Source organism: Callospermophilus lateralis, chromosome 3 (assembly GCF_048772815.1).
Source record: "Callospermophilus lateralis isolate mCalLat2 chromosome 3, mCalLat2.hap1, whole genome shotgun sequence".
Lineage (NCBI taxonomy): Eukaryota > Metazoa > Chordata > Mammalia > Rodentia > Sciuridae > Callospermophilus > Callospermophilus lateralis.
In genome coordinates, this window is record NC_135307.1 from 157,778,338 (window position 1) to 157,796,604 (window position 18,267).

General features: G+C 39.8%; 1 protein-coding gene across 2 annotated transcripts in view; it reads right to left on the bottom strand.

The window, feature by feature from the left end:
- Positions 1 to 18,267, bottom strand: part of Pcsk2 (proprotein convertase subtilisin/kexin type 2) — a 260,446-nt gene that overhangs the window by 34,220 nt on the left and 207,959 nt on the right. For both annotated transcript variants that reach the window (XM_076848938.2, XM_076848936.2), the window contains one exon: positions 6,494 to 6,582. In XM_076848938.2, the coding sequence (XP_076705053.2) occupies positions 6,494 to 6,582 (89 nt within the window). The remainder of the gene's footprint in view (positions 1 to 6,493; positions 6,583 to 18,267) is intronic.

Below are 18,267 nucleotides of genomic sequence, written 5' to 3' on the forward strand. Positions count from 1 at the left end.
GTAGTTTGACAGAGATTGTTTGAGTGGTTTTCAAACTTTTAAAAAATTCTTAAAAAAATTTTTAATTGACCCATAAAAGTTGAACATATTTATGAGGTCCATGTATGCATTGTGGAATGATCAAATCAGGGTAAGCCTATCAACCTCATCAAATATTTATCATTTCTTTGGGTTAAAACGTTGATTGAAAACGATCTCATTTTTCTCATATCATGAAAACACTGATTGAAAGCTTAAAACCAGAGTTTTTAAGCTCTGGAAGGCAGTTAAGTTCTCTTAACCAGGGCTGGGGCTGCCCTGAGAGTCTCTGCCAAAGCCCAGGATGGTGTTGAACTAGCTGTAGAGACCCACTTGCTGCTCCTTCAGACCCAGTTACTCTCTGTCATGTTGCTTTATTCTGTTCATTGGGAAAATCATTATCTGATACCATCTTGCGTATTTACTCACTGTCCATGTCACCTAGTCTGTGAGCTGGCATGGGGCAGGTGCCTGGTCTGCAGGTTCACCGTGTATTCCATCACCAAGAACAGGAAGCCCCCATGTTAATTGTGGACTAAATAAATGGGCAGAAGACCGGAGGACGCATCTCTCCCAAACTCTGTGCCATCTTGAGCTTTCAGAAGTATAAATTTGACAAATGGGCAAGCAACGTTATTTGGAAAGTTCATTATTTATATTTGTTGTACCCTGCTTTGGCTCAGTGAATTCTGAATAACACATTTTTAAATTTAATTTTTCCCCTCAATCACTTTGATTGAAGAGGCCAAACATGGGTTTAAAAGTTAAAAATAAAAAAGAAGAAAAGAATTAGTTTATTTTCTTAGAATGTTACTTGAATAAATGCATTTTCAAGCTAAAATATTAAAATTAATCTTTTTTCTTAAATGTATAAAATTAAAGAAGTGGATAAAAAATGCAAGTAAATTTTCATAAAATTGTTTTGAAATTATTAAAACGTCCAGACTTCTAAGATTCTTGGGATACTCCTGGATGTTCAGATCAACGTTTATGGAGAAGCTACTCTTTAGGAGCCAAACTGGTTGGGATTCTTTCATCCCTGCCTGTGCAGTATCTAGAAGAGGTGGTAACAACTGTGTCTATGACAAGACACCAAAAACCAAAAGGACCCTGTTTTTTTTTTTTTTTTTGATACTGGGGATCAAACCCAGGGGTGCTCTACCACTGAGCTATACCCTCAGCCTTTTTTATTTTGAGACGGGGTCTCACTAAGTTGCCAAGGCTGGCCTCGATCTTGTGATCCTCCTGCTTCAGCCTCCCAAGTACCTGGGATTATAGGATCATGTCCATCAAGAGAGTCCATTTTAGGGAAGGTATTTCTAAGTCACATATGCCCAAAGGCAGGATGGATTTATCAGAAGGGAGTCAGTTTTCTATCACCAGAGTTGTGCAGTTTTAGACTGATACAGCTATATCAGGAGAGTGGGGAGAATTTTTCCAAACATGGGTACTGGGTGCAAAATTATCCCCCAACTTACTGATACGTAGTCTCCATATTTCAATTTTGCTCTCAGTAATAAAAGAGGGGTAATAACACATAATATATATGTTTTATAGTACATATGATAATATGGGATAGAATTATAAAGTATTAAATTAGCAAAGGGTTTTCATTGTGCCCGACATACAGTCAAAGTGAACAGATGTTAATCGTCATCGTCCTTAGTAGTAGTACCACTGTAAGTGTTGTTATGCAAGCATCAGTGGATGTTTGAACTAAAGGATCCTTAGTGGTTTCAGGTCCCAAGATTTTGAGATTCCTAGGGGTCAGTGGAAAAGGTGAGCCCCTTCCCCTTCACTTTATTTTCAACACCTGAATGACGTCTGAGGTTGGTGGACGGTCTCGGTGCTCTGCTACCCTGGAGTGTCCTAGGGTACTGCATAAAGAGGTCACCATTCTAACTTCATTGCTGGACCCTGGATAGCTCCTACTGGTGTGGATGGAAGTGCTGTCCCCTAGGACATTCTTGTGATGCTCTTGAGAGGGAGAGAAAAGAGGGAGGAAGAAGAAGGCGCTAGTCTCCTGGGAACTGATCTGATTGGAAGAAAGTAGCAACAGTGAAAAGATGCTGGTAGGAGGAGATGTTTTTGCTTCCTGGGTTGAGATTTTGTGGGCTTTGGGTCCTTAGATCCTTAATCTCTTGACTCTGTTGATCTCATTCTTTCATTCAATGACTCCTTTCTACTACTTGCTAATGGACTTACCCATGGGCCCTTCTTTCTTTTCCTGTCTTCTTTCTTCCTTGCTTCCCCTTGTTCAGCAAAAAGGGGTTTGTGCATCTACTGTGAACCAGACCCTGATCTAGGTGCCGAGGTGAGAGCAAACATACATGCCCTGCCTTTGTGGAGACCATTGTCGGCTAGTGGAGAAGATATTAATTCCATTACTATGCATGGAATGTTAGTTCAACTGGATGAAAGAATACCTAGAGAATTGGTGAAACATTTTGGGTGTGTTGTGAGGGTGTTTCCAGAGGATATTTGCATGTGAATCTGAGTGGGTTAAGTGGAGAAGATCTGTCTTCAATGTGGGCTGGTGCCATCTAACCCCTTGGGGAACCAGATGCAGCAAAAACAGAGGAAAGGCAAACTGAATTTTCTCTCTCCTGGAACTTGGATTCATTCTTCTTCTCCTGTCTGTGGACATTAGAATTCTAGGCTCTTTGGTTTTTGGATTCCAGGACATATACCAACAGCCCCTGAGTTGTCAGGTCTTTGGACTTGGAATAAACCATGCTAGCAGTATTCCAAGATCTTTAGTTTGCACATGACCTGTCATTAAGACTGCTCAACCTCCATAAGCATGTGAGCCAATTCTCCCATACAAATTCCCTTTTATCTATCTACCTATCTATCCATCTATCCATCCATTTACCTATATCTATCTATCTACCTATCCATCCACCTATATCTATCTATCTATATATCATCTATTATTGGTTCTATCTGTCTAGAAAACCCTGACTAATATAATGCATAAGAATATACAATATATAACATTAGTGAACTCTGAGAAAGGAACATTTCAAAGTGCTTTTTACCAAGTGTAGATGAGGAAACTGGCCAGAAGTGAGGTTGGAAGAAGCAGTGAGGGTCCTTAGAGCTGAAGGAGGCAGAGGAGGTAGCCAGGTAAAACACAGGGAGAGGCATTCTGGGCAGAGGAAAAGACATATGCAAAAGTCCAGGAGGAGACTAATGGCTATAGTCTCTAATTTCTATTTGCTAGGAGGTTTTTATCTAAATTGTATTTACCCAAAGATTGACCCATGATTATATGACCCATGTATATATTGACCCATGTATATATGGAAACTTAACAGAAAATGGAGGTAGTACCACAAATCACAGGGACAGGACAGATTGTTGCATGGATCATGTTGGAAACACTGGGTCACCATTTGGAGAAAAATAAAACAGGCAGCACAGTTGGCACCACGTACAAGAGTAGACTCTGGTGTGGAAATTTGGGAAAAGGTATTTGCACCAATAAAAATGAGTCCAGGGCTGATGTCAACCACATACCAAGAATGCCTGAAAATCAACAAGAAAAAGACAGGAAACCCCTTGGAAAGATGGCAAAGCGGGCAACAAGAAGAGATGTTCAATGTTCTTTTCCCTTTTCTCCCCTCACAGGACTCATTTTTACAACTGCATTCCCATTCCTCTTTTTATTTCTGGACTAAGATCCAACAGCAGTTTAGCATCACACTCTGTTTTTGAAGACAGGGTGAACAGAAACCTGAGAAGTGCTTCCCCATTGCAGCAAGTGCCTTCCTGACTGAACATCTGGGAGACCGCCAGAGACTAGCAATGACCTTAAGTGGCTACCAGGTGGCGCTTCAGCACTCCCCAGCTCAGCTCCGGAAAGGAAAGCGGCTCTGAAAGTTTTGCTCATTTTTAGTAAATAATGAAAAACCAGCTAACTTTTTGAACTGTTGGCCGGAATGAGTAAAGTATTCCCCTAGATTTGTGAGAGGAGGCTGAAACTCTGGCTTTGTTTGCAAATTTTAAGTAAATCTCTAGTACTTCCTCAACTAGAATTCATCTTGATTCTCCTGGGAGGGAGTTGATGGGATGCTGGATGCCTTAAAACAGAGCACAGGATGGGATGAGGGCTTGCCCAGCCCTTGCACCTTTAGAACCAGTGTGAGTGGCTATGGAGGAGCAAAGCTGCGGTGAAGCGGGTGGAAAAAGGAACAAGGAGGCGTCTTTGCTTAAAATCCTTGTGTGGCTGGGCACACTTTCTGCTGCTTCTGTTCTTGCTTTCTGGAACCTCAGAGTGTTGTTGTGAGGCCTGAGCTATCCCAGGGTTTCACAGAATCTCAAGTTCTGTCTCTGAAGAACAGACTGCACTCAGCAGGGGAGGCCGAGGCTCCTCTGGCCATGAGGGTCCAGGGTCTTTCTGCCTGGAGGCATCCTAGGCCAAGCAAGTTCCATTCACTTCTAGTAAGATGGACGTGACCAGGTGAAGGCGTTCCTCTCCCATGCACCATCCCCAGTCAATGAGCCATGGGAGATGGAGAATCCACCCCCAGCCTCCTCACCTTATATTGGGTGGGGACAGTTCTGAGGGGTGTTTGCCACAGTCCCTCAGAGGGTCACCTTCAGGACTGAGCCCCTGTTGTCCTGAAGACTGACAATCTCATCAACCCACTCTGAGTTGGCTGTTTTCCTTCCCCCCTTCTTCACTCTGGCTTCCTGAGATCACCTCCCAATCAAACTGCTTGCACCTGAACCCTTGTGTTGGGTTTTGTTTTCAGAGAATCCAAACAAAGAGAGCAGGAGAATTAGGTCCATTTTGATGAGCAGCTCAGATGTTTTCAGAGTGCAAATAAGACAAAAGAAAGAGAAAAGGAGATCAGGAAAGAGACCTCCAAGTAGATTCAGAAAGCTACAAATGATCCCTAACGCTGTTATTTGATAAATCCCTTTATTCATAGAAGCCAATCACCTTGGGTATGTGGAGTCTTCGAAAACTATTTTGAAGATAATCAGAGTGAATGAGAAACTCAGGTTTGAATTTTCCCATTTCCCACAGTTCTGTCCAGAGAATAGAGAACCTACTGAGACTCCAATGCCACCCCAGGTGTGAGCCTCGTTCATAAAATATTAACCAAGAGATAACTTTTCCCCTGAGCTCATAATGGCTCCTGACATATTAATTGCTGCATTTTTGATGCACAGAAAATAAAAAGAGCTAAAACCCAATGGGTAAAGCTTCCTCTATTTACATTTCAGAAAACCTCTAGATGTATTCTTTTGTAAAATTCTGCACCCGGCTCAGGCAAGACTCTCAGCAAACAGTGTTGAAAGCCATTAATAGTGGGCTTGTGTAGGTTACATTTGCTTTATTTAGGGCCCTGGAAATGCAAGTGTCAGCACAAAGTAGGTTTATGGTTCCATTAAATTGCTAGGAAAAAAAAATATATCAAGACAGTTTAAAAAAAAAAAAAAACACATACACACACAAGAAAGAAAAACAAGGTTGGGTGACTCAGCCTGAATAAATTAAGAACCAATTTGATGCAAAACATGGACTAAGCAAAGAGCCACTCTGTTTTTGTTGCTCATGAATCTCTCTCTCTCCCTTGCTCCTCTCCCCCCAGTTTTTTTTTTTGGGGGGGGGTGTGGGTTAGGGGTGCTGGTATCACCACTCCTATTTCTTTCTTTCTTTCTTTCTTTTTTTTTTTTTTTTGGTAGTTGAGATTGAACCCAGGGGTGCTTAACCACTGAGCTATATCCCCAGCCCAGACAGGGTCTCATGAAGTTGCTTAGGGCCTTGCTAAGCCCACTCCTATTTCTAAAACTCCTGGAAAGAAGAAATTATTAAATGCCCAGCCCAAAGGAAATTCACACAAAGTTTTAGGCAGACTCTATCTCCTTAAAGATGAGAACCACTGCGCAAAACACTTGGAAGGGCTCTGGGTATCTTTACGAAAAATTTGTATGCACCTCCTTATAGTCTACAGGTCTATATTTGAATGTCATTAAATGTGATTGACATTGACACAAAAGAGTAGCAACTGTACACGATCATTTATGCAATATTCAAAAACCAGAAATGACCAATTTCTGCTGTTAGAACACAAGACTGTGGTTATTTTGGGATGTATGGGTAATAACTGGGGTGGGGGTAAGAGAAGGATGTGGGGTTTGGTCATGTTTTTTTTTTTGTTGTTGTTGGTTATATGTGTGTTGCAATTCTGAAAATTCACCAAACTCTGTATTTATGATCTGCTCATTTGTCTGTATTTATCTTATGCTTCAGTTGAAAAAGTTAAAGCATATTAATACTGTTGTGATGTTAAAATTAAAAAAATAATTTGTTTTTCACTCTTGCTCAATTTATGACTCCTAGCTCTCCTGCCCCAGTGGTATCTTTTTGCTGGGTCTTGCCAGGCTAGAGACCAGACAGTACTCTTTTTTGAGGCTGGCTGCACAGCAAAGTGCCCACCCTTTGAGAGAGCCATCTTACCTGCAACCTTGGAGTTGTATGCCACGCCAACCCCACAAATATTGTTGTTGGCTGCTGCTGAGACTTCTCCTGCACATCGGGTTCCGTGGCTGTGGGAAAAAAAAAAAAAGAGAGAGACAAATTAGATACCTCTTTTGAAGAATTTAAAAATAAATTAGAGGGGCTGTGGCTGTGGCTCAGCAGTAGTGCACTTGGCTGGCATGTGTGAGGCACTGGGTTCAATTCTCAGCACCGCATATAAACACATAAAAAATAAAGTTCTATCAATAACTAAAAAAAAATTAAAAAAAATAAATTAGAGCAGTTTTAGTTTTTTACTATATTTTTATTACTGATTTTATACATAGGAATGTCCACTCTTACCATGCCTATTCAATATTGTATTTGAAAGTTAGCCAGAGCAATCAGGCAAGAGAAGGAAATTAAAGGGATACAAAAAGGAAGAGTCATCAAATTATCTCTACTGAGAGGACCCAAAAAACTCCACCAGAATATTTCTAAAGCTGATAAACAAATTCAGCAAAATAGCAGGATTGAAAAAAAAAATCAACATGCAAAAATCAATAGCTTCTGTATGTATCAATAATGAAACTGTTGAAAAAGAAATCGGGAAAATAATTCCATTCACAATAACCTAGAATAAAATAAAATAAATCTGAGAAAAAAAATCGCCAAAAGTATTTGGTGGAGATTTCTTACATTCTACCAGCTGGAGACAGTCGGGTTCTTTTTAAGGGTTCTGCTGGGGCTGAGCCAGCCTGTGGCCCACCCAATTTTCTGTCTGTATATCCTAACGTTCCCTTTCATCCTGCCCCTCTCTCCAGTGGCCTTCTTGACCCTGGGTTGTCTCCATCATAAAGAAGTTTCTGAGAACATTTTTAACCTTAACATTTGATCTTTACTTTAAAATTTGAAGTATCTTCCTGCGGATAACACACAGGTTTCCTTAGAAATGGGACATAATATAAAACAGGTGTGTGCTCGTTGGAACGGCTCTGGTTTTTTTGAAGCACTAGGATGGTGGGCCGGTGCTTATTTCCAGGGGTGCTTCAGTCCACAGGGATGTAATGCTGCCTGTCCAAAGGGGCTAATGGTTACAGCTTCACTGGGTCTTAGCCTCCTTTGTTATATATTATGTGTATGTATGTATATATATATATATATATATATATATATATATATATATATATATATATTATAAACATTTACACATTCATTATGTATATTTTGTGATTACATATAATATGTAAAATGCATAACACGCCCAAACATATACACATACAAACACATTTTCTTTCTCTATAGGAGCAACTAGTCCTTCCTCCACAAAGGTTACTTATTTGGTGGGCTCAAAATTCCCTTGAGAAGAAGAATGAAATCTGTATATTTGTGTACACAAAGACCCTGTAGTCACTTGTGAAAAATCAGGTGCTGGGAAAATTGTCATCTACTTGACTTTCAGGTTTCTGTAAAACACATCTGAGATTCCGGGGAAGGCACTTGGTGTAACTTGGTGGGACAGTCTATTATAGATGTGTCTTTCATAGCTGCCATTTATTCCAAAAGCTGGAGAAAATGATAAAAAATCAGCATGGAAGCTAAGACATATGCATCTGATAAAATGAAATATATGTACACTTTGTTTTGATTAATACACCCTTTAAATATACATATTTAAATACATATTTGGGCTTATATCTGGTTGTAAATTTATGCTTATGTATTCATATGTAATATACATTATATATTCATCCATATATTATATATTTAAATATATACTTATGACAAATACATATCATATGTAAAGTACATATATATGTATATGCTTTATATACCTGCACACATATAGTTTTGATGTTTCCTATTTATTTTGTGTACTTTTTAAATTGACATTATAATTGTACATACAGAGGGGATACTGGGTGATAATTTCATACAGTATACCATGGTTTACAACATGTAATGATTGAATCAGCATTTCCTGCTTCCTGGAAAACTTTGATCTCCTCTCTTCCAGGTCTTTATAAATATACCATAAATTGTTGTGAACTCTAGCCCCACTCTGTGCTGCAGAACATTAGAACTTAGGTTTCCTATGTAACTGCATTTTGGTACTTGTCATCAAATCTCCCTCTGGCCCCGCTTCCTCCCTACCCTTCCCAGCTTCCAGCAACCACGATTCTACTCTCAATTTCTATGAAATCAACTTTTTAAGCTTCCACAGCATGCATCGCTCTCTCTCTCTCTCTCTCTCTCTCTCTCTCTCTCTCTCTCCTCTCTCTCTCTCTCTCTCTCTATACACACACACACACACACACACACACACACACACACACACTTTAATGGATACTGATTAAATTTGACCAGCTTGCTAGCTATTTGGCTCATGCTGAATAAATGCTTAAACAGAAGTTTAAAAATCAGTCCCATGTCTAATTCAACAAAGCATTAATTTGCTTATTATTTAATAATCAGCCTTTACATCATTATCCAAAGTACATGTATGAAGATACGAATTGGTGTCAACATACTTTATATTCAACCAGAGATATGAAAAATTGTGCTGTATATGTGTAATAAGAATTGTAATGCATTCCATTCTCACTTATTAAAAAAAATCAATAAAAAATTGAAAAAAAAATCAACCTTTACAAGATCTCCTTTCCTGGACCTGAAATGTGCACAGAGGAATGGTCAACATCTTTGCTAGCATCATTGAGGAGCAGACCTACAATGGCAGCCCCGTAGTGTGTGGAGTCCTGTGGAATATGTGGGTGGGCGACTGAGGCCAGAGCCAGGAGGAAGCAGAGCGCCCTCACTGGGCAGTCTCTCCTTCCCAGGCGCTGCGCTTAGCACTCTGCCTCAAGTCCTTCGGGTCTCACAGGGCTGTGAATGGTGCTGCTCCATTCCAGAGAGGTCAAACCTGGGTCTGGGAGGGGCGAAGTGCTTGCCCAAGCAGACAATGGAACAGGGTCTGGGTCAGGTGTGAGACCAATGCTCATCACTGGACCATCCCACAGCTCTTTCTTAAAGACAGACAACCTGTCCCTGCCCTCTGCTAGCTCCCTCAAGACTGCAGGACTTATGCTGTGAACTGGCTTGGACAAATTAAAGTGATTGCATAGTACTCTGGTATCCCCAATTCTGCCCTTTAAGTGGGGAGATGTGTGTCATGGACTCTGCAGAAGAACATACAGGAAGACACAACTCCCTGCTAAATTAAGTAACACTAATTAATAACAAACAATAAACAGAGGCTCCTATAATTGCTCACAATGCCTGGGCCTTTGAGTGTTCACCAACATCTTCCTTCTCTCGTCTTCCTGATTGTCTCAGGCAAAGGTGCTTGCTCCCCTAAATGTCAGGAAAAGCTTCTTCCAAACCTGTTTTCATTTGTTTGCTTTATATTTATTTTTTTGAACCTAGGGCCTCACACTTGCTAGGCAAGCATTCCACCACTGAGTTACATCCATAGTCCTTCTTTGATTTTTGATTTTGAGGCAAGGTCTATGCTAAGCTGCCCAGATTGACCTCCAGCTTGCGATCCTCCTGCCTCAGCTTCCTGAATCACGGGGATTACCAGTGTGTGCCACCATGCCTGGCTCTCCTCACTAGATTGTCTTAAGAACTTTCAGTAGCTCCTTCTTGCCTCTAGAAGTAAACCTAAGCCTGTGAGAAGGGGAAGTGGCTGCAGGAGGTAAAGGAAAATAACCGTGGCTTGATCAGCTTCCTAATGAAGGTTAATGGGAAGCAAATGGCCAGGGTCGTGGGTGTGTTTCCTTGCCAGAGTGGCCCTGATCCGCCACCCTCCTGGGTCTGTGCCCTGGACAGTGTGATTTTCTTCCTCCTCCCATAGAGAGGTGAAATATATTTTTCCTGACATTGAAAATGGAGTGGCCAGTGGCTTGTTTTGGATAAAAGACTGTGGCAGAAGTGAAGAGCCTAGGCCACAAGGGCCCTTGTGGCTTCTCTCTCCCTTGAAGCCCTGCCTACCTGACACGTGAACAAGTCTGGGCTGCAGGTAGGATGATGAAAAACACATCACTCAGCGTGCCTGTCACCCCAAGCCACAGCCGTCCATCTTTCAGACACGTGGGTGAAGCTGCCCCAACCCAGAGATCACACAGAGGACCCAGCAGCTCACCATGCCCACATGGGTGAGGCCAACTGAGATGAGAGTGGGGAGCTTGGTCCAGATCAACAGAACTGTCCAGCTGACCTATTTAGGCAACACTGGGTATCATTAAATGTTGCCATTTTTGCTAATCCAATTGATGTGAAAGGACATCTTGTTTCATTTTGCCGTTTTTCCCCCTCACTAGCATGGTAATCCCTTTTCCTTCCTTTCAAAAATATTTCTGTTTATTGAATTTATTATTTTACATGAACAGATAATATTGCATCAGTGATTTTGCCATATCTCTTGCCTTTTCCAGCCAAAAGCTGGTATTTCTATATGTGGTACATTCAAAATGTGGTATAGTATACATCAGGCAGTGGGACACAACTCTTTTTTACTGATACCTACTATGGGCCTGATACTGTACGAAAAGTGCTGCATTTATTATCTTAGTCAATCCTCTCAATGGCCCATTATTATCTCCATGTTAAATACAAGGAAGCTGGGGTATAGAGATACTGAGTTGCTTTTCAATTAAAAGGCAGAATCGGAATTCAAACTTAGGTCTGCTGCTTCCAAACCTCTGCTCTTACCATGACCTTTAACTGTTACTTATTTCTAACTATCAGAAACGAGCAATTAAAAAGTGTGATTGTTAAGTTATGTCTCAACTTGGCTGGAGCAGAGAGAATGCAGGTATTTTGAATTATGGAATATTTTAAGGATACCAACAGTTTTGATGAATAACACAATGAATCTCATACGGCCATCATTTGAGTAAATCAAAGCTGAGTATTTGCCGTACTTTAGATTTTTAAAAAAGATATCATTATAGATATAATTGAAACCCTTCCTAAGGTCACTCTCTCTTTGTTTCCTTAGAGGTAGCCTCTAGAGTAAATGATCATGCCTATTTTTAGGCAATTGTCTTATGATCACATATGTATAAGCATATATGTCATGACTTGTTTTCAAGTTCTATATAAATATTTCATAGTATACGTTTCTATCCAAAATTGCATTTTTGAGGTTTATTCATGAATTTTGGTTCAACCATTTTTAGCCCTGTGTAGTAGTCCACTTATAAATCTGTTGCCATTTATTGGTTCATATTCCTAAGGATAGGCATTTAAGGCATTTGCAATTTGCTTCCTATTACAAATAATTTGAAAAGAAACATTCTTGTGTGTTATTTCTTTGTGCACATGTGGTAGAGTTTTTTTGGGATATTTATGTAAGAGTGAGCACAGGTTGTATGGACGTATCCTACTTCTTGCAGGGTGGGAGTGTTCCTGATGCTTAATGTTCTTGTCAACACTTAATGCTCTCAAGGTTTATCATTTTTTGCCAGTCCAATTGTGTGAAATGGTATCTTATTGTTTCATTTTACATTTCCCTCATGACCAGCAAGATAATCTTTTCAGCTGTTAATTAGCTAGATTTTCTCTTCTGTCAATTGCCTGTTTAATATCTTGGCCCATTTTTATTTTCTACTGAGGCATTTGTCTTTTTTCCCCCCATTAATTTATAGTCATTCCTTGTAAATTTTGTATATTAAATCCTTTTTTCATAATTTTTTTTGCACACATCGGCTAGTCTGTGGCTTGTCTTCCAACTATGTTTTTTGTTACTTTTGTTGAACAAAGGGCTTCATTTTTTTAAAAAAAAATTGTTCTTTTTAGATATACATGACATTAGAGTGTATTTTGACATATGATACATACATGGAGTCTAACTTATGGGCTTAATTTTAATGTGCCAGGTTTTATTAATCTTTCCCTTTGTGATTTAGTGTCTTGTTTAAAAATCCATCTCTATATATCAGGATCACAAAGATGTTTTCTATAGTTTATTTTAAAAGGTTTATAATGTATGTAGGTCTTTAATTCTCCTGGAATTTATTTATGCTCAGCATGTGGAATAGAGGACTCTTTTCTTATTCCATAAGAATAGCCTGCATAATTTATTAAATACTATTGCTCCATCTTTTTTTTTAAGAGAGAGAGGATTTTTTAATTATTTATTTTTTAAGTTTTCGTTTGCACAGCATCTTTATTTTATTTTTATGTGGTGCTAAGGATCGAACCCAGCGTCCCACACATGCCAGGAGAGCGTGCTACCACTTGAGCCACATCCCCAGCTCCATCCATCTTTGTTTTTATTGCTCTCTTGGTCATATAGTGAGCTTCCTTTTACCTGGAGTCTGTTCCTGGGCTTTCTATACTATTTCTTTGATCTTTTTGTCACTCTCTATTCTAGGCCTGTCCTCTCACATTATAATTTCATAATGTTTTGATGTCTGGAGGATGCAGCTTCCTCACTTTGCTGTTTTTCTGATGTCCACGATCTTTCCTCATCTTCTTTTTCTTCTATATCTTCATTCTCTTCCTCCTTATTTCTGCTCTTCCCCTTTGTCTTTCTCTATTCGTGGCTTCTTGCTTTTCCATATCAATTTTGCCTAGTTCCACTGAAAAATGCTACTGAAACTTTTAATTGAAATTGCACTGAATGAAGAGATTAACTTGACATCTTTATATTGTTCTACTTGCTTCTTCATGAACGTAGTGTGTCACTCTATAATTCGGGAATGCTTCTATGTGTTTGCTAAGTTTTATAATTTTTTTTACATCTTTTCTTAGATTTATAATTATTTGATCAGCTATAGGATGTGGCATTGTGTGGAGTAAAAGAGATGATTGGCAGCATTCTTATGTTGTCCCAGACATAAGAGAATGCTATCCAAGTTTTACCATTAAGAATAATGTTTGCTGTAGGTTTTTGATAAACTCTATTATCTTCCCCTCTGTAATTATTTCTCCAAATGTATTCAGGATAGCTTTTATCCCATTTATGGATATTTTATTTCAGGGGCTATCTTTTTCAATGCAGTGAGTTATTTTTTTGACATTCAGGCTTTTATTCTTGCCTGGGTTTCTTTCATCATTTATTTTTCTTCTAAAATCGGTGTTACGTCTCTGCATTTACCACTCTGAGAAAGCTACACAGAACCTATTTTAAAGTCTTTTTCAAGACTTCTCCACAAAATTGATTTCATCTGGTAAAAAATTATGTCCTGTTTTTTTTTTTTTTTTTTTCATTTTGTTAGGCGTGTTTTTTCAAGTGTTTGGGAATTTTGGATTGCAGGCTAATTTTGAGGTGGAGATTTTTATTTCTTTTCTTTTTTACTTTCTCTCTCTCTCTTTGGGCTTCTTTCCTGGTTAGTAGTTTAAAAATTGCTTGAGTTGATTCCTTAGTTCTTTATCTCTCACCCAGGAGCTTTAATGGGGTTTCAAGGCTCTGGATGCACAGATATACTGGGGAGAAGGAAGAGCTGGCCCGCAGGGTAGTGTGCAAGTTGGCCAATTTACATGAGATTGTCTTTGTCCTCTGGTCTCCCTGGATTTACAGACTCTTTAGACAGCCATAATCCTGTGGTGGCTAGCTACAGTCTTTTCAGCTATGTCTTTGGAGATAGAAGTTTTGATGTTATATATATCAGAGCTGAAATATAGATTCCCCAGCTAGTTTGATATGAACCATGTTTGCTGGGTAATGTCCAATAAGCTATATAAGGGAAGGCTTGGGAGTTTTAAGAGCCCACTGGTTAGAAGACGTGAAAATGAATAGGTTAGGCAAAACAGGTTAGGATAGGTGAGAGGTGAAGAATGTGCAAAGCCACTCCAGGAGAAAGAGCAAAATGTTTTTCTGTAAATGTGAGGAGTCCCCCACCCCGTCTTTCAGAAGCTAAAGTTAGGCCTTTGAGTTTTCCTGATCAATTGAACTTGTCTCACACATACAAGGTGTCTTTGGATGTAATTCCTTTTTCACTCAGCGCCGTGGCAACACAGGCACTGGACCCTTGCTAGAAAGTTCGACCCTTGTGCCGTGCTGTCCGATTTCTGTCAAGAGCTCAGAAGAGAGAACTGTTGTCCAAGTAAAAAGAGTTGGTGGGTGGGGAATCTTTGACTTAACTCCTGTAGAAATCCCTTTACTGAAATTCACAGTCACATTTGCTGCCACTTAGGGAGTGCCTTCTGTGTGCCATGCCGTGTACCAAAGTTCTCTGTGCGCCAGTCTCTAATCCTCACTAAGACCTTTTAAAGTGGGAACATTAGTCCCATTTTATAGATAGGGAAACTGATTCCAGGATCACTCATCCTAGACCAAACAATTCACATAATAGTGCACTTATTGATGGCAGTCTGTTGTATTTTTCTGTCTAGAACAAATTATACTCCATGCTTTTACAATTATGTCAAAATGAATCCTGTTATGTATAACTAAAAAGAACCAATAAAAATAAAAAACAGAGTAATTCTTACTGCTTGAAGAATGTAAAATTCCTCTATATGGCACGAATGATATCAGCTTCCAAAGTAGAAGTGATTATACCAACACACGGGTTTTGTTTCACAGTCTTTAAAAATTTATCCATAATTCCTAAATCTGTGTCGTGTCTATTTCTTTTATCCAAAGGGGAAATTTAAATGCTGTCTAATCCTGGTAGAGAACTAGAAATAAAACTTTTAAAAACCTCTGGTATTTCTCCAATGGCTCTAAATAGCTAACAAAATTAACTCTGGAATTTCATTGCGCTTTGGTTTGGACGTAGAAAGGGCTAGTTATTAGCAGCAACCTTTAAGCTAATATCAACTTATGAGGTAGTCTCAATGTGCACATGAAAAAAGTTAGATTAGGTCTTTGGAAATATTTTGAATTTTATTATTAGGAAATGATTTCAGAACTAGTCCATAGGACATCTATTCCTAAGCCATTAAGTGTCACCAGGGTGAAGTATCAGTGTGAAAACAGCAAGCCGGAGGGGGCCATTTTTCTTCCATGGCCTGTTGCATAAAGTTCTTCCAAATGAAATATGGATTTTAATAAAAAAGTTAATCACTGAAAATCTTTCTTATTTGAAAGTTTAACTAACGTTATCAATCAAATCAGCTCACACTGAGACACATATTCTTCAGCATCCATTCATCCTTCTTCCTTTCCCCCAATTTTGGTTGCTTGACTAATAAATGTCTTCTCTCTTCCTGAATTTACAGCAAACTTTTTGCAGCCAGGAATTGCATCTAGTCCAGAATCTCTTACTCTTTAAGACTTAATAGATAGAGAGTGTTATGTCCCCTGATGCTTCATAAATATTGCCGATGGCAGGGATGACATTTCAGTGGTGAATGCCTGTCAAAGAAATGCTATGCAAGAGGGATTTTTATAGACAACAGCACAGTAATGGAATACAGATATGTAATGCATCACCAAACATTGACTTAAACAGAGCAAGCCTGCAAGATTATTGACAAAATGTGGGCCACAAACCTTGCGAGTGGCAGGCAGCTCTAAAATGGACAGATGTCAAGGCCACCTGACATCTCAGCATGGCTGAAAAGGTGGGCCACCCATCTATCAACCAGTCAATCAATATTTACTGAAGGCCAGCAAGGGAAAAAAAAATGTGATGCTAGATCCTGAAGCCTCATGGCAAATCAATTATATCTTTATGCCCAATACGGATGCTTGTTAGATGTGTAATATTTTCGACCTTTTTGCAGTTATGGTTATTATTTTTGTTATTATTTTGTTTGGCCCGATATCTTTCTCTGACTGCAAGCGAGGAGGAAATTGTAATCCATTTGCAAATTTCTCAACTTTGTTTCAAATATGTCTCTGGAGCTTAAGGTCTGCATGTAATTATTAAATGGTTCACCGCAGAATAAACTGGCTCTACTTAAAAAGGCACAATCCTACAAAATCAAATCAAGCACAGGGCAAGACATCCTAAGGTCCCTATTCCCTAAAAGAGAAATGTTCTCTGCATATGTATGAGTGTGTTTTCATAAAGTCTTTTGACTTTTGAGTTTTAAATATGTTCTTAAAGAGATGTAGATTTGAAGGGAAAGCAAGTTAATAAATAAGTACAGAGGGCATGATATAATAGTTTCAAGTGTCAGGGAAACCCAGGAGGGATGTGTTGCTATTCAACTCGGTTTCCTTTCCACGGGGGAATTTTTTACTTGCTTGTTGGAGGCTCTTCCTTATAGGACATTTTATTCTGTACTTTCCACAGCAATGAGGATCCGTGATGGGGAGCTGCTGCCATTTCCTGTGCAGCAATTTCTCCTGTGTTCGGACTAGACTTTGTGGCAGGCAGTGTGGCTGGAACAGTGAACAGCAAAAGCCCATTTCTGGTCAGCATCAGTCAGCCTTTCCTGGAGTTTTGGTGCATGCTGAAATGAACCTTTTTCAAGAGCCCCAATTCTGCCTTACGGAGATGGAGTACTGGGCTCAGTGCCCAAAGAACACCTGAAGATCTGGTGGCATGCATTTGTGGCTGTGAAGTTGAGGAGCGGCTCCTGCGTGATCTGCAACAGATTCTGTATCAGCCAGGGGTAAGTGCTGGCCAACCTCAGGGCTCCCTGGGCTTCTGGTCGCAACCCTCCTTGAGGACAATGGGAGAATGATTCTCGTCTACACCTCCAGTTCCTCACCAGACTACAACACCTTTCCTCCTTTCTCTTAGCAACCTGTTCAAATCTTCCCTGTCCCTTCCATGAACCCTTCTTAGAACGATGTCCCTGCACCAGTCTTTAACTCCCAGACCAGTTATCCAGTCCATCTCCTGAACCTCCCAGTTTCTCCATCTTCGTCTAAATGGGGTACACTTGCCCTAGGATATACTTGCCTGGTACCTCTACTACCTTCATTCAAATCCTGGACCAATAATCTCCTCACTGGGTGCAAAACCTGCCTCTGTGACTTATTAGCTGTTTGACCTTGCACATTACTTAAGTTCTCTGTGCCTCAGTTTCCAAAAGGGGAATAATTTTGGTAATACCTGTTCAGAGGGTTAGTATATGAATTAATGGAATTAATACACACAAGCACTAAAAATAATACCTGAAGGATGGTTAACTGATCAGTGTGTACTAACTCTCCTTATTTCATTGTTTCAGCCTGGGCTCCATGTTACACTGTAGAGATTTGAGTATGTGTTTCCTTTTCATGTGACATTTCAGGCTCCTTACAAGCTGATACACCCGAACTAGCAGTATCATGAGTACCAAACTCAGGACCCAGGTCTAGTCATTGACTCATTTTGTGACCTATTGCAATTTAAGTTTTCTTCTTCTTCTTCTTCTCCTCCTCCTCCTCCTTCTTTTTTTTTTTTTTTTTAAACTGGGGATTGAACCCAGGGGTGCTCAACTCCTAAGCCACATTCCAGATCTTTTTATATTTTAGAGACAGGGCCTCACTAAATTGCTGAGACTGACTTTGAACTCACAATCCTCTTACCTGAGTCCTGAAAGGAAAGTGACCACAACACTTGGAGGTACCAAAAGATCTTTACTGCAGCAGTGAGAAAGAGGAGAAAAGAGAGAGAAAGAGCGGGGAAAGAGAGAAGAAAGGGTGGGGGAGAGAAAGCACAAGAGAGAAAGAAAGAGAAGAAAGAGAGGAAAGAGAGAAGAAAGAGAGAGAGTGAGAGGGAGAGGGAGATTGAGAGAGAGACCGAAAGCGAGAGAAGAAAGAGAGAGCAAGAGAGAGGTTGAGAGGGAGAGTGAGAGAGAGAGTGAAGAAAGAGAGAGCAAGAGAGTGCGAAAGTAAGAGTAAGAGCAAGAGAGAGAGACAGAGAGGGCAAGAGCAACAG